Source organism: Haliotis rufescens, unplaced genomic scaffold, assembly GCF_023055435.1.
Source record: "Haliotis rufescens isolate VD_foot unplaced genomic scaffold, xgHalRufe1.0.p SCAF_3, whole genome shotgun sequence".
NCBI lineage: Eukaryota > Metazoa > Mollusca > Gastropoda > Lepetellida > Haliotidae > Haliotis > Haliotis rufescens.
Genome location: NW_025964001.1, coordinates 24,278,534 through 24,299,595, shown reverse-complemented (window position 1 = coordinate 24,299,595; position 21,062 = coordinate 24,278,534). Strand labels below are relative to the sequence as shown.

The following is a 21,062-nucleotide window of genomic DNA, read 5'->3' as shown; positions in this document are numbered from 1 at the left end:
CCATGACCGGCTGCCCGGTCGATGACAGGGTCTACACAGTGCACTTGTTCCCCTGCATGACTCCGACAGTCCGACGGTGAACCGTGACACATATTGATAAAAACAAACAAGTATATACATGAACACAAGTTTATCACATATGGATAAAACTCTATTCTTCTGTACAGGACACAACACGTATATACATGAACACAAGTTAGTCAAGTCTTTGATAGGCATTTAGAAATTGGAAGAACATAAAACACGACACTTGTTATGGATAGTAACTTCTTTTATTCTTTGTCACGACGTTTCAGAGCTACTCCTTGCTCCTTCATCGTTCACCCGATAAAGGAGCAAGAAGTAGCTCTGAAACGTCGTGACATCATTCACCCGATAAAGAAGCAAGAAGTAGCTCTGAAACGTCGTGACATCGTTCAACCGATAAAGGAGCAAGAATTAAGTAGCTCTGAAACGTCGTGACATCATTCACCCGATAAAGAAGCAAGAAGTAGCTCTGAAACATCGTGACATCGTTCAACCGATAAAGGAGCAAGAATTAAGTAGCTCTGAAACATCGTGACATCATTCACCCGATAAAGAAGCAAGAAGTAGCTCTGAAACGTCGTGGCATCATTCACACGATAAAGGAGCAAGAAGTAGCTCTGAAACATCGTGACATCGTTCAACCGATAAAGGAGCAAGAAGTAGCTCTGAAACGTCGTGACATCGTTCACACGATAAAGGAGCAAGAAGTAGCTGAAACGTCGTGACAAAGAAAAAGAGAAGTTGCTATCCAGAAAAAGTATCATCTATTCACAAGTTTATCAGTTAATAGTCGTTATATGGCAGTATGTTGTCGAGACATCGAAAAATTGTAATTCAATCAATCAAATCAATGAATAAAGTCGGGCTATGTAAAGCATGGGGATCGTTATTCGTCTCTTACGACAAGCATGGCTTGCTGGAGATCAATTCTACCAGGGATCTTCAATGGGGCTTGTATGTTTTAATATACATTGAAACCTCTTTAATCCGCACACCGTTAATCAGGAAACACACACATGTTTGAGAGCATTACATTTGACCGTCCCTGGTTGCAATGCTTGCCACACAACGCATTCTCATGGACAGTATCAATCTGGAAAACAGCTGATGGTATCCTACGCCACTCACGTTGCAGGCAAAGTGCGAGCTCTCTAACGTTGACAATTTGAGGTTTACGTGCAATACGCTGTCCCAGGTAGTCCCACAAGTGCCAGGGGATAATATAAGGGTAACTGCCCGACGAAGGAGAGTAGGTGAAAAGACCGAGGGCTTCTGCAAATGATAATGCTCTAAAAAAAAAGGTTGCCGTTATTATAGCTGAAATGGATGGAATTTGTTATAAAAAAGAAAAGAAACAACAATATCGGGTTTGATACATTTACTACAAGCAACACGAATATCACTGACCCACTTTTACAAATATGGAAACGTCATAGAACAAACCAGATGACGTCACTATCGAACGTGACGTCATCTATCCCTCTCCTATGGCGTCACCTAACAACAGGCGTGATATTGGCCCGTCGTCAAGCAATATGAGGGCATTATCAAATTACATTAGCCCGCCGATTTCTGATAACATGCGGGCGGTTTATTGATAATTCTATCCAATTTAGCTATAATACAGCCTATGGCCAGGAAGTCCATAGATGCACGTGCTATATGTGCTCCGGCGTCCTGTTGGAAAATATGCAGCTCTTGGCGTTGACGGAAACAGAGGACAACATGACGTTTAAACATGGCGTCCCTGTAGTAAACTGCATTAACACGACTTATGCATATATAGAGCTGCGCTCTGTGCCGAAAACTGATATCGCACCAAACCATCACACTTCCGCCGCCCCGTCGATCATCAGTCTGCACAACACGATCAGCGTGACAACGTTCATCACGGCGACGCCATACCCGTATAAGTCCGTCGGCGTTCCTGAGGTGAAATCTGGATTCGTCAGAGAACAGAACGCCATGCCAGCGTCGAAGTAACCATTGTATGTGCCGTGTAGACGTTCATTTCGGTGCCTTTAGGTCAGAATAGGGTCTACGAAAATATGACGGCACGTTCCCGTTCCCAAAGTGTCAGTCTCGGCATTGCGTCCCCAGTGGTATTCCGCGGCTACAGCGAATATGCGGGTAGCCTTTGAATGCCAAACCTTTATACCCCATTTCTGCACGAAAAGGTAATGATACTTTGCATTTTTCGTACTTTGCACGTGTAAAAACGTGCTTGTTCTCTTTTGCTTTTGGGTGACGACTCACAACGGCTATCACAATTGACAACAGTTTTGGAGCTTCCTAGTCCTAACCATAGGGTATTTTCATTGTTCTTTGCCAACTATCCTGATATTTTCATGGATTCATCTTTGTAAGTGTCAGTATATTTCTGTCGTCTTGTTTCAAATTGCTCGAATAGCTTTGTGAAGAACTGTTCATGGGAAGCAAGCATACAGTGTCTGAACTAAGTACGCATAAGCAACAACGGTTACTCCGGTTTAGAATAAGAGCTCAATGCTTCACGTGAGATTAAACTATGGCTAAGGTGATCACAATGGATACTGAGTATGAATCTGACTTGGATGGAAGGCAAACAGAGAAGAGCAACTCCCAGCTAGGACTTTACAGTCTCTGGTCTGTCTGGTCGAGCCCAAAGTTTTTTATATTGTTGGTACGCCGTTAATCACTGAAACTGTTAATCCTTTAACTTGTAATGTCGTTTCACGCTCTACTCACGTAGTATAATATATTTCTGTTACAAATCCTTTCTGTTGCACACTTAATGAACAATAGTGTTTCTCGTTACGAATATGGATCAAACCTCAATAGAAAAGTAGGGCCCTTTGAGCAACTTTTGTCTATTTCTTGCTTCAGCGTCAGTTCGAGGTGTTTCGGTTCTAGTATGCCATACAAGTACCTGAAATGAGAGACAACATGCAGTTGTAATAACAGAGAGACACGCACGCTCATAAACGTTTTAACTCCCACAAGCCCACCTCCACCCCCTCACGCGAACACCCATCTAAGCCCTCGCCAAACCTCGCGCAATCACCCACCCAGGCCCACATTAACTTCTTCACGCCAACATCCACCCACCTACAGTCCCTCCCGCAAACACCCATCAATAACCACCTCCACCGCTTCACGCGATGACTCAGCTCCAAGCCCTGAAACAAACACCCACTCACGCTCACCTTCATTCACTCAAACGAACAACCACCCACGCCCACCTCCACCCCCACCCCCTCACGCAAACGCCCCACCACGCCCACCTCCACTCCCTCACGCGAACACCCACCTCCTCTCCCTGAAACAAACACCACTCACGCGAACACATACCTCCCCTCCCTGAAACAAACACCCACTCACGCGAACACCCATCTCCCTTCCCTGAAACAAACACCCACTTACGCGAACACCCACCTCCTCTCCCTGAAACAAACACCCACTCACGCGAACACTATCCTCCCCTCCCTGAAACAAACACCACTCACGCGAACACTCCCCTCCCTGAAACAAACACCCACTCACGCGAACACCCACCTCCCTTCCCTGAAACAAATACCGCTCACGCGAACACCCACCTCGTCTCCCTGAAACAATTACCCACTCACGCTCACCTTCATTCCTTGACGCGAACACCCACCTCCTCTCCCTGAAACAAACACCACTCACGCTCACCTTCATTCTCTCACGCGAACACCCACCCCCCTTCCCTGAAACAAACACCCACTTACGCGAACACCCACCTCCTCTCCCTGAAACAAACACCCACTCACGCGAACACCCACCTCCCCTCCCTGAAACAAACACCCACTCACGCTCACCTTCATCCACTCACGCGAACACCCACCTCCTCTCCCTGAAACAAACACCCACTTACGCTCATCTTCATTCACGCAAGCACCCATCCACGCCTACAAAGATCAACTTATAAAATCCGTTTTTCAAGGAGCTTGGTATAGAAATACGGAAAGTTCATACAGTAGGTTAAGTATCCATGCCTCATTTGAGGGGATCGCTAAACCACGTGGGATACGAACACGATGCACATTTCACGATAATGCAAAAGCCCAAACCAAGGATAACTCTCCTCTAAATCGTATACTCCAACCACTATACGTACAGGGCAACACAAAGACAAACAACCTGCTGAAACCACGGACGTGACACACAAGGTGTGGAACATCAGGTCACTGGTTGAAGTTTATAGGTTTACACTGTTACGACGTTTCGGTACAGACATTAGATACTAGTACCACAATCAACTATGGCACTATGTGAGGTGAGGTGAATCAACTATGGCACTATGTGAGGTGAGGTGATATGGGGTTTAACGTCGCGTCCAAGATTATTGCACGTATATAGCGACGTGCACGCACGTGTATGTGTGTGTAGCTGCTTGTACTAGTCCAGACTGATGCCGATTTATAGTGCTAGCTCACTGAGATACCATGCCGCAGTTTAACATGGATACCCCACTCAGACACAGTATACTGACTCCGAGCCGACCAGTCCTTGTTTAAGCCCCTTAATGCCGAGCGCCAGACAGGGTAACAACAAGTACCATCTTTTAACGTCTTCTGGTATGACGCGGCCGGGGATCGAACCTTCCACTTTCCGTGCGAACGCTCTACCACTAGATCATCGAAGCGGTACGTCACTATGTAATATATATGCACATAAACGTTGAAACAGTGTACAGGTTCTACTACACCAAATCAGAACCAGTTTGGACAGTGCGGTTTTCATAGGGAGCCTTCAGTGCAGATCGAGAGATATTTGCAGGCTGTGATTGGAGGATATTCTGTAAGATTTTTATGTCTTTCAAATGTACATCCATCCAGTTATTAAAACTGACCATGTTTTTCTATATTTAGTACTGTCTTTTTCAACATGATGACTTATGCTGAATGTGACCACAGCTATTTTCAAGTAGGTGACATTTGGTGCGAAACTGGGGTTGGTGTGTTTAGCTTCCTGTACTCGGAAAAGGAGCTGGCTAAGCTAGTCATTTTTTAGTTTTTTATTGCTGCTCTAAGGCCAAACTGTGCACACACGTACAGGTAATAGCTGTTGAATGCTTAGTTATTTAATTTTTTTTATAACGTTACTATAGAAGTCTATGGGAAAACATTTGGTTGTGTGTAACCTACAGGCAGATGTTTGCGTCCATACACTTGTTTGTTATTGTGTTACCTAACCTTTATTTCAATCAAATACCATACTAACTATAGCCGATACATTTAAAAACATGAAATATACAACATGTACGTCAAAGTCCATGTTGTGGACGGTTAACGGTTTACTCAAGGTTGGATGTTCATATTATCTGTAGCTCGACAGTTGAGTTCCACGTGGACATTTGCCGACGAGACCACAGCCTGCTACAGGTACACTACATAGTAGCGCCAGCGCAGCATACCCAGGGAACCAGGCTGACGAGACCATACTAGGCTCCACACTCACCTTCGTACAATTGTCAGCAAGAGGTTCAAGGTCGTTCAGTGATATATGAAGTCGCTGCAATATATTGGATTCCTGAAACCCTGATCTGACTTTATAGTTGGAAAACTGTGCCTCTGGATATTGAAAAAAAAGTTTAATGTTGATGGCAAATCCGGCCATGTCAATGGCAAAAGGGCGATGCAGTTCTAGTCCCGTCAGCCAGCCAGTCACCTGTGAAAGTATATCGATAATATATATATAAACATGTCGCGTCCGCACGAGTGTTGAGAAGGAGGGTCATAGCCGTGATTCAGCCACAAGGTTGAAGAACATACTTGGAGTTCTCATGTCACTATTTGTTACAACAGCTGCTTACATCTGCCCGGACGTTTAGTTTTACTCAGTCCGATACTTAATTTACTCTGGGTAGGAATGTAGGTCCCTGTCAACCTATGCTTGTCGTAACATGCGACTAAATGAATCAGGTGATGAGGCTCGGTGACTTTACACCCATGAGCTTGAGTTCCATGTTAAGTTCGGTGCCATATACATACAGTAAACTACGGTTATAACGAACACGCTTATAACGAACTGACGGATATAACGAACTTACTTTTTAGTCCCGACTTCTTGCTGTAGTCATGCTGTATATGTACTTATAACGAACTACGGTTATAACGAACTCAAATTAGTAGTCCCTTTGAGTTCGTTATAACCGTAGTTTACTGTAGTAGGGTATTAGGTCAAGTCCACAAGCATATACGCAATGCCTAGGTTAGAAAAAAAAGGAATGTGAAATCAAGGTAGTAAAGGTAGAAACAAAGTAGTAAAAGTGCCGAGAAGGTTGAGTAAGTATGGTTTTACGCCGCTTTTAGCAATATTCCAGCAATATCACGGCGGGGGTCACCAGAAATGGGCTTCACACATTGTACCCATGTCGGGAATCGATTCCGGGTCTTCGGCGTGACGAGCGAACGCTTTAACCACTAGACTACCCGACCGCCCCCCAAGAAGGTAGAAAAAGTTATAACGGTAGAAACACTTTAGTGAAGGGGATCTTATGTCATTAGGTGTAAGCTTACATTAGACTGGACGTTCCTTTTTCCTCATCATAATCCTGTAGGTATTCTGGGTAGATATATAGGTCTCCATCAACCTACGGTTATGGCGAGAGGCGACTAAATGGATCAGGTAATCAGGCACGGGGACTTATAGGCTTCCACAACACATCACATGTTAAACTGAGATCTAGTTTCGTGGCCTACATGTGGTCGGGAATTATGTCAAGTGCACATGCATTAACATCACGACTTAGTAAGAAAAGCTTAGATAAACCATAAAATAATGTATAATCCAGGTGTTTGAGGGAGACCATAGTGTTGGTAGGATCAGAAGTCGTAAAGGCCGAACAAGGTAGAAAAACACGATAATATTGTGGAATCAACGTAGTAAAGGTAGGTAGAAAAGGTAGAAATGTGTAGGACAAGAAGAATGAATAAAGGAAACACAGAATCACTGTAGTAAAGGCAGAAACAATGCAGTAAAGGTAGAACAATGCAGTAAGGGTAGAAACAATGTAGTAAAGACAGAAACAATATAGTAAAGGTAGAAACAATGTAAAGGTAGAAACAATGTAGCAAAGGTAGAAACAATGTAGTAAAGGTAGAAACAATGTAGCAAAGGTAGAACAATGAAGTAAGGGTTGAAACAATGTAGTAAAGGTAGAAACATGTAGTAAAGGTAGAAACAATGTAGCAAAGGTAGAACAATGTAGTAAGGGTGGAAACAATGTAGTAAAAGTAGAAACATGTAGTAAAAGTAGAAACAATGTAGCAAAGGTAGAAAAAATGTAAGGATGGAAACAATGTAGTAAGGGTGGAAACAATGTAGTAAAGGTAGAAACATGTAATAAAGGTAGAAACAATGTAGGAAAGGTAGAAACATGTAGTAAAGGTAGAAACAATGTAGCAAAAGAAGAAACAATGTAGTAAAGGTAGAAACAATGTAGCAAAGAAGAACAATGTAGTAAAGGTAGAAACAATGTAGTAAAGGTAGAAACATGTAGCAAAAGTAGAAACAATGTAGTAAAGGTAGAAACAATGTAGTAAAGGTAGAAACAATGTAGTAAAGGTAGAACAATGTAACAAAGGTAGAACAATGTAGTAAGGGTGGAAACAATATAGTAAAGGTAGAAACAATGTAGTAAGGGTGGAAACAATATAGTAAAGGTGTAAACAATGTAGTAAAGGTGGATACAAGGAAGTAAAGGCAGAAACAAGGTTGTGAATTCGGAAACAAGGAAGTAAACGTGGAAACAAAGTTGTAAAGGTTGAGACAAGGACGTAAAGGCGGAACCAGGAAGAAACAATGTAGTAAAGGTAAAAAGAAGGAAGGAAAAGCAGAAAGAAGGAAGTAAAGGCAGAAAGAAGGAAGGAAAAGCAGAAAGAAGGAAGTAAAGGCAGTAAAGGCAGAAAGAAGGAAGTAAAGGCAGAAAGAAGGAAGGAAAAGCAGAAAGAAGGAAGTAAAGGCAGAAAGAAGGAAGTAAAGGTGGAAAGAATATAGTAAAGGCAGAAACAGGGAAGTAAAGGCAAAAACAATGTAGTAAAGGCAGAAACAATGTAGTAAAGGCGGAAACAAGGAATTAAAGGTGGAAACAAGGAAGTGAAGCAAGAATCAAGGCAGTATATCAAGCAACATCAGGACGTCATTGTGGCAATGGCGTGATGAGTAAGTGACGTACGACATTTCGGCACAATCTGAAAACAAACCCTAACTATATATGTATATGGAGTTGCTGTTACCTTTCCATGTGTCACGACTGGGCCTCCATATTTCAAATGTCCTGTAAATCCCACAGGCCACACTGCAACCTTTTGTGTCACCCGCATCTGCAATAAAGTAGCAGTGTCTTAGTCTTCAGGTCTCTACGCCCAACGTACATATTTAGATCTTAGCTTAAAGATTCAGTGTGCCAAAATTCTCCACAAGACAGTGTGACCAGAGGGATTGTCATACCGCCATGTCAGAAAATAGATGGTATCTGATTAGTTCACGAGATCTTTATAAAATACTTGGTCTCCCGTCCTTGAGGGGAAAGAAATGCCCATCTTGCCTTTTGTTCTCTACATTACACAACTCTTGAGGAGCTACAATCGACCATGCTCTTTCTATTTCTTTCTACTTTATATATATATATATATATATATATATATATATATATATATATATATATATATATATATATATATATTATTGATATACTTTCACAGGTGACTGGGTGACTGGCGGGACAAGAAATGCATCGCCCCTTTGCCATTGACATGGCCGGATTTGCCATCAACATTAAACTTTTTTTTCAATATCCAGAGGCACAGTTTTCCAACTATAAAGTCCGCACGAGTGCTGAGAAGGAGGGTCATTGCCGTGGTTCAGCCACAAAAGTGACAAAACCCTTTCAGAGTTGATAGTCAAGCAAGACGTTGTCAAGCAAGCCTTGCTTGACAACGGTATAAGGATCTATACCGAAACATCGCTTTTTACAGTATTAATGATGTTGTTGTCCATAAAATTGGGTCTACCTTGTAAACCCACCTACCCTGATTTTCGAAAGACAGGCGTAGAACTGTGGGCATATATATTTTCAAAAGGTTGTCTGTAAATACTAGTATATGGGGGCCGGTAGGGCTACAACTATATAATTCTTTTTTTAAATTGTTGTTGTAAATCAAATGTTAATTCATTTATACCCTGCGTCTTGAGATTTGTATTTAACTAGACGTACAGATGTGGAACTCACCTCATCAAACACCTGTAAATCATACGTATTATCATCATCAGCAAAATATACAACTCCAGATTGGGTCTCGGGATCCACATTATCCCGTATCCATGACAACCCGGCATTTCTTTGCGATACCCCTCTAGGTTTTGAATAACGGGCATCTGTGGGTTTCAACTTTACATTCGGTGGTGTTTGAGCATGCAAATGTGTATACGATAGACCGCTTGATCGTAACAAGTTGATCACCAGGCTAGTCTTGTTTTCGGAATCTTCTACAAGTATCCAATGAAAATGTGACAGGTGAAGAAATGTTTGTGACAACCTTGTTAGTTCAGCCTTCTGTTCCAAACGCGCATATGTTGGTGTGATGGCATATATTACTGGTATAGTTGGACCGAATTTCCGATGGCGTTTTTCTCCATCATCAAGAACAAAATGCCAATATTGGGATTTCTTGGTCTCGGGTTTTATTTCGTTTTTAGTTCGTGCTGATTGCAGCTTGTGTCTGAGATTGATCTTTTCCAAGTTTCTTCTTGTCTTCACTTCAAAAATCCCATTAGATTGGCGTCCGAATTTGGTAACTGTGTTTGCAGTTCTGTTGCATGTATCTGCAAATAACACAGAGGAAAGAGGACATATAGTTAACATGGCTTTTGATAATTATTTCGACAAATGACAATGTTTGACAAGACGGAACAAATAAGGATTTAAGATGGATGAAAACTAATCATTTACTATAACACGTTTTTCTACACTACACAAACCCCACTAGTTACCAGATCCGTCGACAAGGTGGCTCTTTGCTTATTATATTTCATGCGTATTTTAAAACATAACACGGTTCTGGTATTTCAATGGTATTTAGAAGCGATACACATAAGTAGAGAATTTATGGTGTTCCTCATAGTAAAGAAGTTGAAATCAATACATTCGCTCTCATAAAACTATATATAAGGGGGATTCTTTGACAACAGTGTTTATAACGCACATTCTGAAGAGCATCTGCCCGGAGACCGACTCCGTGGTGCAGTGGATAGAGCGTCTTCCCGGAGACCGACTCCATGGTGCAGTGGAGAGCGTCTTCCCGGAGACCGACTCCGTGGTGCAGTGGATAGAATGTCTTCCCGGAGGCCGACTCCGTGGTGCAGTGGATAGAGCGTCTTCCCGGAGGCCGACTCCGTGGTGCAGTGGATAGAGCGTCTTCCCGGAGGCCGACTCCGTGGTGCAGTGGATAGAGCGTCTTCCCTGAGACCGACTCCGTGGTGCAGTGGATAGAGCGTCTTCCCGGAGGCCGACTCCGTGGTGCAGTGGATAGAGCGTCTTCCCGGAGACCGACTCCATGGTGCAGTGGAGAGCGTCTTCCCGGAGACCGACTCCATGGTGCAGTGGATAGAATGTCTTCCCGGAGGCCGACTCCGTGGTGCAGTGGATAGAGCGTCTTCCCGGAGGCCGACTCTGTGGTGCAGTGGATAGAGCGTCTTCCCTGAGGCCGACTCCGTGGTGCAGTGGATAGAGCGTCTTCCCGGAGGCCGACTCCGTGGTGCAGTGGATAGAATGTCTTCCCGGAGGCCGACTCCGTGGTGCAGTGGATAGAGCGTCTTCCCGGAGACCGACTCCATGGTGCAGTGGAGAGCGTCTTCCCGGAGACCGACTCCATGGTGCAGTGGATAGAATGTCTTCCCGGAGGCCGACTCTGTGGTGCAGTGGATAGAGCGTCTTCCCGGAGGCCGACTCCGTGGTGCAGTGGATAGAGCGTCTTCCCTGAGACCGACTCCATGGTGCAGTGGAGAGCGTCTTCCCGGAGACCGACTCCATGGTGCAGTGGATAGAATGTCTTCCCGGAGGCCGACTCCGTGGTGCAGTGGATAGAGCGTCTTCCCGGAGACCGACTCCGTGGTGCAGTGGATAGAATGTCTGCCCGGAGGCCGACTCCGTGGTGCAGTGGATAGAGCGTCTTCCCGGAGGCCGACTCCGTGGTGCAGTGGATAGAGCGTCTTCCCGGAGGCCGACTCCATGGTGCAGTGGATAGAGCGTCTTCCCGGAGGCCGACTCCGTGGTGCAAAGGATAGAGCGTCTCCGTGGTGCAGTGGATAGAGCGTCTGCCCTGAGACCGACTCCATGGTGCAGTGGATAGAGCGTCTTCCCGGAGGCCGACTCCGTGGTGCAGTGGATAGAGCATCTTCCCGGAGACCGACTCCGTGGTGCAGTGGATAGAGCGTCTTCCCGGAGACCGACTCCGTGGTGCAGTGGATAGAGCGTCTTCCCGGAGGCCGACTCCGTGGTGCAGTGGATAGAGCGTCTTCCCGGAGACCGACTCCGTGGTGCAGTGGATAGAGCGTCTTCCCGGAGACCGACTCCGTGGCGCAGTGGATAGAGCGTCTGCCCTGAGACCGACTCCGTGGTGCAGTGGATAAAGCGTCTTCCCGGAGACCGACTCCGTGGTGCAGTGGATAGAGCGTCTGCCCTGAGACCGACTCAATGGTGCAGTGGATAGAGCGTCTTCCCGGAGACCGACTCCGTGGTGCAGTGGATAGAGCGTCTGCCCTGAGACCGACTCCGTGGTCTAGTGGATAGAGCGTCTGCCCGGAGACCGACTCCGTGGTCTAGTGGATAGAGCGTCTTCCCTGAGACCGACTCCGTGGTGCAGTGGATAGAGCGTCTTCCCGGATACCGACTCCGTGGTGCAGTGGATAGAGCGTCTACCCTGAGACCGACTCCGTGGTGCAGTGGATAGAGCGTCTTCCCTGAGACCGACTCCGTGGTGCAGTGGATAGAGCGTCTTCCCGGAGACCGACTCCGTGGTCTAGTGGATAGAGCGTCTGCCCGGAGACCGACTCCGTGGTCTAGTGGATGTAGCGTCTTCCCTGAGACCGACTCCGTGGTGCAGTGGATAGAGCGTCTTCCCTGAGACCGACTCCGTGGTGCAGTGGATAGAGCGTCTTCCCGGAGGCCGACTCCGTGGTGCAGTGGATAGAGCGTCTTCCCGGAGACCGACTCCATGGTGCAGTGGATAGAGCGTCTTCCCGGAGGCCGACTCCGTGGTGCAGTGGAGAGAGCGTCTTCCCGGAGACCGACTCCGTAGTGCAGTGGATAGAGCATCTTCCCGGAGGCCGACTCCGTGGTGCAGTGGATAGAGCGTCTTCCCGGAGACCGACTCCGTGGTGCAGTGGATAGAGCGTCTTCCCGGAGGCCGACTCCGTGGTGCAGTGGATAGAGCGTCTTCCCGGAGACCGACTCCGTGGTGCAGTGGATAGAGCGTCTTCCCGGAGACCGACTCCGTGGTGCAGTGGATAGAGCGTCTGCCCTGAGACCGACTCCGTGGTGCAGTGGATAAAGCGTCTTCCCGGAGACCGACTCCGTGGTCTAGTGGATAGAGCGTCTTCCCGGAGGCCGACTCAATGGTGCAGTGGATAGAGCGTCTTCCCAGAGACCGACTCCGTGGTGCAGTGGATAGAGCGTCTGCCCTGAGACCGACTCCGTGGTCTAGTGGATAGAGCGTCTTCCCGGAGACCGACTCCGTGGTGCAGTGGATAGAGCGTCTTCCCGGATACCGACTCCGTGGTGCAGTGGATAGAGCGTCTACCCGGAGACCGACTCCGTGGTCTAGTGGATAGAGCGTCTGCCCGGAGACCGACTCCGTGGTCTAGTGGATAGAGCGTCTTCCCGGAGGCCAACTCAATGGTGCAGTGGATAGAGCGTCTTCCCGGAGGCCGACTCCGTGGTGCAGTGGATAGAGCGTCTGCCCTGAGACCGACTCCGTGGTCTAGTGGATAGAGCGTCTGCCCGGAGACCGACTCCGTGGTCTAGTGGATAGAGCGTCTTCCCGGAGACCGACTCCGTGGTGCAGTGGATAGAGCGTCTTCCCGGATACCGACTCCGTGGTGCAGTGGAGAGAGCGTCTACCCTGAGACCGACTCCGTGGTCTAGTGGATAGAGCGTCTTCCCTGAGACCGACTCCGTGGTGCAGTGGATAGAGCGTCTTCCCGGAGGCCGACTCCGTGGTGCAGTGGATAGAGCGTCTTCCCGGAGGCCGACTCCGTGGTGCAGTGGATAGAGCGTCTGCCCTGAGACCGACTCCGTGGTCTAGTGGATAGAGCGTCTGCCCGGAGACCGACTCCGTGGTCTAGTGGATAGAGCGTCTTCCCGGAGACCGACTCCGTGGTGCAGTGGATAGAGCGTCTTCCCGGATACCGACTCCGTGGTGCAGTGGATAGAGCGTCTACCCTGAGACCGACTCCGTGGTCTAGTGGATAGAGCGTCTTCCCGGAGACCGACTCCGTGGTGCAGTGGATAGAGCGTCTTCCCGGAGACCGACTCCGTGGTCTAGTGGATAGAGCGTCTGCCCGGAGACCGACTCCGTGGTCTAGTGGATAGAGCGTCTTCCCTGAGACCGACTCCGTGGTGCAGTGGATAGAGTGTCTTCCCTGAGACCGACTCCGTGGTGCAGTGGATAGAGCGTCTTCCCGGAGGCCGACTCCGTGGTGCAGTGGCTAGAGCGTCTTCCCGGAGACCGACTCCATGGTGCAGTGGATAGAGCGTCTTTCCGGAGGCCGACTCCGTGGTGCAGTGGAGAGAGCGTCTTCCCGGAGACCGACTCCGTAGTGCAGTGGATAGAGCATCTTCCCGGAGGCCGACTCCGTGGTGCAGTGGATAGAGCGTCTTCCCGGAGACCGACTCCGTGGTGCAGTGGATAGAGCGTCTTCCCGGAGGCCGACTCCGTGGTGCAGTGGATAGAGCGTCTTCCCGGAGACCGACTCCGTGGTGCAGTGGATAGAGCGTCTTCCCGGAGACCGACTCCGTGGTGCAGTGGATAGAGCGTCTGCCCTGAGACCGACTCCGTGGTGCAGTGGATAAAGCGTCTTCCCGGAGACCGACTCCGTGGTCTAGTGGATAGAGCGTCTTCCCGGAGGCCGACTCAATGGTGCAGTGGATAGAGCGTCTTCCCAGAGACCGACTCCGTGGTGCAGTGGATAGAGCGTCTGCCCTGAGACCGACTCCGTGGTCTAGTGGATAGAGCGTCTTCCCGGAGACCGACTCCGTGGTGCAGTGGATAGAGCGTCTTCCCGGATACCGACTCCGTGGTGCAGTGGATAGAGCGTCTACCCTGAGACCGACTCTGTGGTCTAGTGGATAGAGCGTCTGCCCGGAGACCGACTCCGTGGTCTAGTGGATAGAGCGTCTTCCCTGAGACCGACTCCGTGGTGCAGTGGATAGAGCGTCTTCCCGGAGACCGACTCCGTGGTCTAGTGGATAGAGCGTCTGCCCGGAGACCGACTCCGTGGTCTAGTGGATAGAGCGTCTTCCCTGAGACCGACTCCGTGGTGCAGTGGATAGAGCGTCTTCCCGGAGGCCGACTCCGTGGTGCAGTGGATAGAGCGTCTTCCCGGAGGCCGACTCCGTGGTGCAGTGGATAGAGCGTCTTCCCTGAGACAGACTCCGTGGTGCAGTGGATAGAGCGTCTTCCCGGAGGCCGACTCCGTGGTGCAGTGGATAGAGCGTCTGCCCTGAGACCGACTCCGTGGTGCAGTGGATAGAGCGTCTGCCCGGAGACCGACTCCGTGGTCTAGTGGATAGAGCGTCTTCCCGGAGACCGACTCCGTGGTGCAGTGGATAGAGCGTCTTCCCGGATACCGACTCCGTGGTGCAGTGGATGGAGCGTCTACCCTGAGACCGACTCCGTGGTCTAGTGGATAGAGCGTCTGCCCGGAGACCGACTCCGTGGTCTAGTGGATAGAGCGTCTTCCCTGAGACCGACTCCGTGGTGCAGTGGATAGAGCGTCTTCCCGGAGACCGACTCCGTGGTCTAGTGGATAGAGCGTCTGCCCAGAGACCGACTCCGTGGTCTAGTGGATAGAGCGTCTTCCCTGAGACCGACTCCGTGGTGCAGTGGATAGAGCGTCTTCCCGGAGGCCGACTCCGTGGTGCAGTGGATAGAGCGTCTTCCCGGAGGCCGACTCCGTGGTGCAGTGGATAGAGCGTCTTCCCTGAGACCGACTCCGTGGTGCAGTGGATAGAGCGTCTGCCCGGAGACCGACTCCGTAGTGCAGTGGATAGAGCGTCTTCCCGGAGGCCGACTCCGTGGTGCAGTGGATCGAGCGTCTTCCCGGAGACCGACTCCGTGGTGCAGTGGATGGTCGTCTTCCCGGAGACCGACTCCGTGGTGCAGTGGATAGAGCGTCTTCCCGGAGGCCGACTCCGTGGTGCAGTGGATAGAGCGTCTGCCCTGAAACCGACTCCGTGGTGCAAAGGATAGAGCGTCTTCCCGGAGACCGATTCCGTGGTGCAAAGGATAGAGCGCCTCCATGGTGCATTGTCCGAAAGCCGACTCCTTGGTCTAGTGGATAGAGCGTCTGCCCGGAGACCGACTCCGTGGTGCAGTGGATAGAGCGTCTGCCCGGAGACCGACTCCGTGGTGCATTGTCCGAAAGACGACTCCGTGGTGCAGTGGATAGAGCGTCTACCCGGAGACCGACTCCGTGGTGCATTGTCCGAAAGACGACTCCGTGGTGTAGTGGATAGAGCGTCTACCCGGAGACCGACTCCGTGGTGCATTGTCCGAAAGACGACTCCGTGGTGCAGTGGATAGAGCGTCTACCCGGAGACCGACTCCGTGGTGCATTGTCCGAAAGACGACTCCGTGGTGTAGTGGATAGAGCGTCTACCCGGAGACCGACTCCGTGGTGCAGTGGATAGAGCGTCTACCCGGAGGCCGACTCCGGGGTGCAGTGGAGAGAGCGTCTACCCGGAGACCGACTCCGGGGTGCAGTGGATAGAGCGTCTACCCGGAGACCGACTCCGGGGTGCAGTGGAGAGAGCGTCTACCCGGAGACCGACTCCGTGGTGTAGTGGAGAGAGCGTCTACCCGGAGACCGACTCCGTGGTGCAGTGGATAGAGCGTCTACCCGGAGACCGACTCCGTGGTGTAGTGGATAGAGCGTCTCCCCGGAGACCGACTCCGTGGTGCAGTGGAGAGAGCGTCTACCCGGAGACCGACTCCGTGGTGCAGTGGAGAGAGCGTCTACCCGGAGACCGACTCCGTGGTGCAGTGGAGAGAGCGTCTTCCCGGAGACCGACTCCGTGGTGCAGTGGAGAGAGCGTCTACCCGGAGACCGACTCCGTGGTGCAGTGGAGAGAGCGTCTACCCGGAGACCGACTCCGTGGTGCAGTGGAGACAGCGTTATCCTGAAGAGCGAAAGGTCGACGATACAATCCCCGGCCACATCATACCAAGTGAAGTCAAAAGTGGGATGTAAAAGTCAAAAGTGCAATAACCCTGAACGCGACGTTAAACCCCTCATCTAAATCTTCATGGTCCTTTGAGCGGAATGTGAAATTATAAGACACATTCAAATATGCCAAGTTCATCATTCATTTCTCCTATGTATATAAATGACATTAATAAAAGCGATAATGCCCTTTCCATAGCATAAGAATAACAATCCAAGTATATTTGGACTTAGTATAGTTCTAGTTCAGGTGGGTAAATCGGTGGAAGGGAATTGCCTCTTTGACTATTACTGAACGCTATCATCGATATACCTGAAGCTCGAGTTAAACCTCTCAGCTAAATTCGAATGTTTTGTCAGTTATTCAAAAGGCATTTGCGGATATATATTATCAAAAACAAATTTCCGAAACGCTTTCTTGGAAGCAATACCCTATTGACGAGAGAGTGTAATTGCCCTTTCGATTCATGAAGGGTGTTGTGTAAGGGGTGGAAAAAAAGTTTAAATTTAATTTTTATCTGAGTGGAATCTCCTCACATGATCTTAGTTTGACTTAAATGTGTGAATCTTTATTGGAATGGCGGTCTAATATCGACTACCGCTCACTGAGCCACAGAGAGCGCGATGGATTTTATGGTGTTTAACCGTATGTACAGACAGAACCTTCAATTTAATATTCATGATAATCAATATGTCTGCTTTATAGAGCAGAATGTAATAGGGTCACAAACAAATCGAACGTTAAGGGATCACTGAATCTATGTAATTTCAAACCAAACAGAAAGCGTTCAGAGAAATCTACCACGGATGGCTGCTTCTGTTATTGACCAGATGTGTGTCAATTTGAAAGTCCCAAAGATCCTTTGGAAGATAATTCCTGAAGACAAGTATAAATATAAATTATTTATCTCAGTCTATACCGGCGGTTCGTTAATGGGTCGGTCAGAATGCATGCCTTTATGCTCCAGTTTTACGGTTTTTAGTTACGTGACGACTTCGTAATTTATTTGAACATTTTGTCCAAAAACCTGATACATGATAGCAGTGTGTGTTAATTGGAACATATATACTCCTTAAGAAAGTAGGGGAAAGGAAATAGATATAGATATAAAGATCGCCAGTGAAAGATCAGCTTTTAAAACTGACTGCCAAAATAGAATGGTTTCGAAACCAATACGTAACGCCCCGAAACACCCGAAACATGGCACCTGGACCACGCATTTCCTCCGTGCACGTGGTTAGGGGTCATTCTTGATTTTGACACTTTACTAAAAGGTCGTTAACTCGCTCTGAGCCATTAATATTGTTGTCTTTTATTATCCACAGGAAAACCTCAACTCTCTACTCGTGCTTTTATGCAGTATTTGTGACCAGATTGGGAATGCGTCATCAACAACTTGATGAACCCCTAAGGGATATTGGTATGCTTCAAACCGGTAGCGCTCAGCTAAAGATAGCCAATATATTCAATATGTCTCAGTCTGGCGTTTGCATACTTTTCTTCATCTATTTTCAATATCTTATTTTAAATGAATAATTTGCAAATGAATAAACAATTGCGAAAGAATGAGTTGGCTCGTCAAACATACTCTTGTACAAAAGCATATATTAGTATCAGAGAAGTTCAATACTTTTACAACAGGAACAAGCGAACGTTGTTGTAACACCTACATTTAGTTTACCATAAGACGCGTGTAGAATAAGAATTGTCGTTCTTGTTTAAAGTAGTTCTCGTGTTCATAAGCCAATATGGAAACATTCGAGAGGGGCAGGAGTCTACATTCGGCTTGTACCGGAATGGGACGAGTTGGTCACGAATGGTAGTGAAATGCGTTTAAGCCACTTTGCCCAGCATTTCATGCATATAACTGTGTGTCGGTTTACCGACAGTGAGCCTTGCATGAAACTGGGTTCAACTCTTCAAAGAGAACCGCGGTGCATTGAACCTCAGATTGAAAGCTAGAACAAAATGCACACTTACCAGATTTAAAGAGTATCCACGTCAATACAAATAAGAGAAAAAAGACGTATACAAGTCTCCTAGGCCTCTGAAACATAGTCAACAAACCGGGCATAGACCTCTACAGTAACAGTGAGTCGATTAGTCCGAAGTGCGGGTTCGCTGGCTCTGCGTTAGGACGCCGATGGTCCGCATCTTTAATGTGATAACCGGTCATGCATGGTGAAGCAGTAGTAGGTATGGTGGATACAAACATGACCTGAAAAAGGTGACATATTCTCTCGTGATTGCGCCACCGACGAAACAATAATTTTCCCGCTCACTCAACAACAGATAAATGTATGTCAAAATAAGCGAGATAATACAGTTTATCACAAAGCACGTGTACTAAGGACTGCGTTCTTCATGTTTGCTGACGTTATGCAAATACCGATGTTGACATATTATATCCAGCAACGTTGACGTCATGTTTAATGACGTCACGCCGAAGACCGGATTTTGAATCCCCACATTGACAAACTATGTGAAGCACGGGACATGTATGGACGATTTCTAAAATCAATATACAACCCTACTAACACACCAAACACCTTCCTGTAATAACAAGCGGGTGGTAAAGTGATCAAAGGGTTTGTCGGCTTCGTACAATTTTTGTCTTTGACAATTTCCAGGTTTCACGGGTAAAGCATTTACAGAATACAAACTACAACCACTAGGAATTCAAGATATTAAGAATATCGGCCCTCATGAACCTAATTTTTTCGTGCAAGGCGGCTAAATGGATCGGATGGTCAAGCTCGGTTGATTGCATGCCCTCGTATCCCAATTGTGGATCAATGCTCATTTTGTAAATCATTGGTTTGAGTGGCCCAGATTCGATTATTTACAGACCGCTGTCTTCTGACTGGAATATGCCGAGTAAGGTCATAAACAACAAATAAACAAACCACCGACGGGACAGGATACACTCACCTACTCACGTATGATTACTCTCTGATAGTCGTTTACAAATAAATGCGACAACCCTTTCCATGTTCATCCGAAATCTCTGCCAAGAGCAGTTTCGATTGTACGATTCCGACAAAAGCATGTGTTTATGGATCACTATCAAATAGTGATGACACCGGGTGCTCGCGAAAAGTTGAAAGCACACTGTCCCCCGGGTGGCACCCGTCACAAACTCATGCGAAGGCAAGTCAATTGTTCACCTGAAAAAACCACACGGGAACATATGGCACAAGTCAAAATAGGGAATTGCTTTGGGAATAATTTTGTTACTGCTGCGTCAAATTTTGAAATGTCCTCCACATGTCTACACCTTTTTGAAAGCTTTACTGAGGCCTTGAATGTTGTAACCTTGATCAAACGACTTCTGAGCAAAAAGCAAAAACTCTCTTTGAAATCATGGTGGAAGGACCATGCTCGATTGTCCCTCAATAGTTGTGAAATGTAGACATTAAGGGCTGGAGCTGCAGGAATATTGCTTGACATAAAGCGAAAGTTAACTATTGACAAAACACAGACTTCTGATAAATTCGCAATCAAACAATGGACTCTTCTTTTATTAACGATTTTTTTTATGATTATGGAATAATAATTGTCGCTTTATTATTATTTTTTTTAAGACATTTCATATTTTTCCTTCTTATATTGTCAGGGCGATGAGGAAGCCTAGTGGTTAACGTGTTCGCTCGTCACGTCGACTACCCGGGTTCGATACACCACAAGGGTACAATGTGTGAAGCCCATTTTTGGTGTTCACTAGAGTTGCATTGATGGACTATTGCTAAAAGTGGCGTAAACCCATATTCACTCACTTATTGTCAACCACAGTATATAATTTGGCATCCTTTACATAGACCAAGATATACAATCTCACCCCAGTGTGTTCTTTGGATACGGACTTCAATACCTGTGCTGTTACGTGGCAAGATGTCAGATGCGAAAGCAATTACGTCGTTCGGCTTCAGGAAGCGTCAACCATCCATGACCGGTTTCCCTGGCAATGACACAGTCTGCACAGTACACTATTCCCGACAGCACTGGAGTCACACAGTATGGTTCTATTCTCAGACAGTCGGGCGATGAACTTTGCCGCATATGGATAAAATCAATATTCTTCCGGGCACGGGACACCGCAAGTACATATGTAACAGCTGGGTTGTGTAACTAGGGATTTCGTGAAAAGCCCTGACTATTCTTCTGAACATTCTTCTGAAATTGATGAAACTTGGTTCCAAAAGCCCAGTCTTGGGAATTATTGTCAAACAACCACACGGCCAGCATGTTAAACAACAAACAAACAAACAAACAGTGTGAACGTTTATCGTATATTCTCGTTTCCTTTCTGAGATCTAATACATTGATCTGATCCCGTTACAATGGTAATATGCTCCCCCGTAGTTATTGATGACGTTATCGGAACACAAAGGGATTTGATCCTTTTGGCATGCTTATGTGATGCTAGCTCTTCAAGCGGTTCTCTATTTCGCAGCTCACAGTGTATTTGAAACACTAAGATATGGGTCTTTGTACTTTGGATTTAATTCATGTGACTTTTTTCTTCACAGTAACTGGATTTGTTATCCGGACGAGGACGACTCCATCAGTGGACTCATTAGCCTTCAAG

The 21,062-nt window shown here is 47.4% G+C and overlaps 1 protein-coding gene across 1 annotated transcript; it reads right to left on the bottom strand.

The window, feature by feature from the left end:
• Nucleotides 1–330: 330 nt before the first annotated feature.
• LOC124143978 (galactosylgalactosylxylosylprotein 3-beta-glucuronosyltransferase 1-like) lies at nucleotides 331–18,611 on the bottom strand. The gene is made up of 5 exons (XM_046513180.2): nucleotides 18,455–18,611; nucleotides 9,263–9,855; nucleotides 8,268–8,354; nucleotides 5,488–5,697; nucleotides 331–2,935 (listed from the first exon to the last, which is right to left on the bottom strand). Exons 1-5 carry the CDS (start codon nucleotides 18,546–18,548, stop codon nucleotides 2,834–2,836), a joined length of 1,086 nt encoding a protein of 361 aa, XP_046369136.2. The 5' UTR covers nucleotides 18,549–18,611; the 3' UTR covers nucleotides 331–2,833.
• Between the last annotated feature and the right edge of the window lie 2,451 nt (nucleotides 18,612–21,062).

Bases quoted from the DNA above. Each gene is read 5' to 3' on its own strand.
- LOC124143978 (XM_046513180.2), bottom strand. From the start codon at position 18,548: ATGCCCGGTTTGTTGACTATGTTTCAGAGGCCTAGGAGACTTGTATAC. The intron at 8,355-9,262 runs GTGAGTTCCACA...ACTTTATTGCAG, and splicing joins ATTTACAGGTGTTTGATGAG to ATGCGGGTGACACAAAAGGT. The intron at 2,936-5,487 runs GTGAGTGTGGAG...CTCTCATTTCAG, and splicing joins TTGCTGACAATTGTACGAAG to GTACTTGTATGGCATACTAG.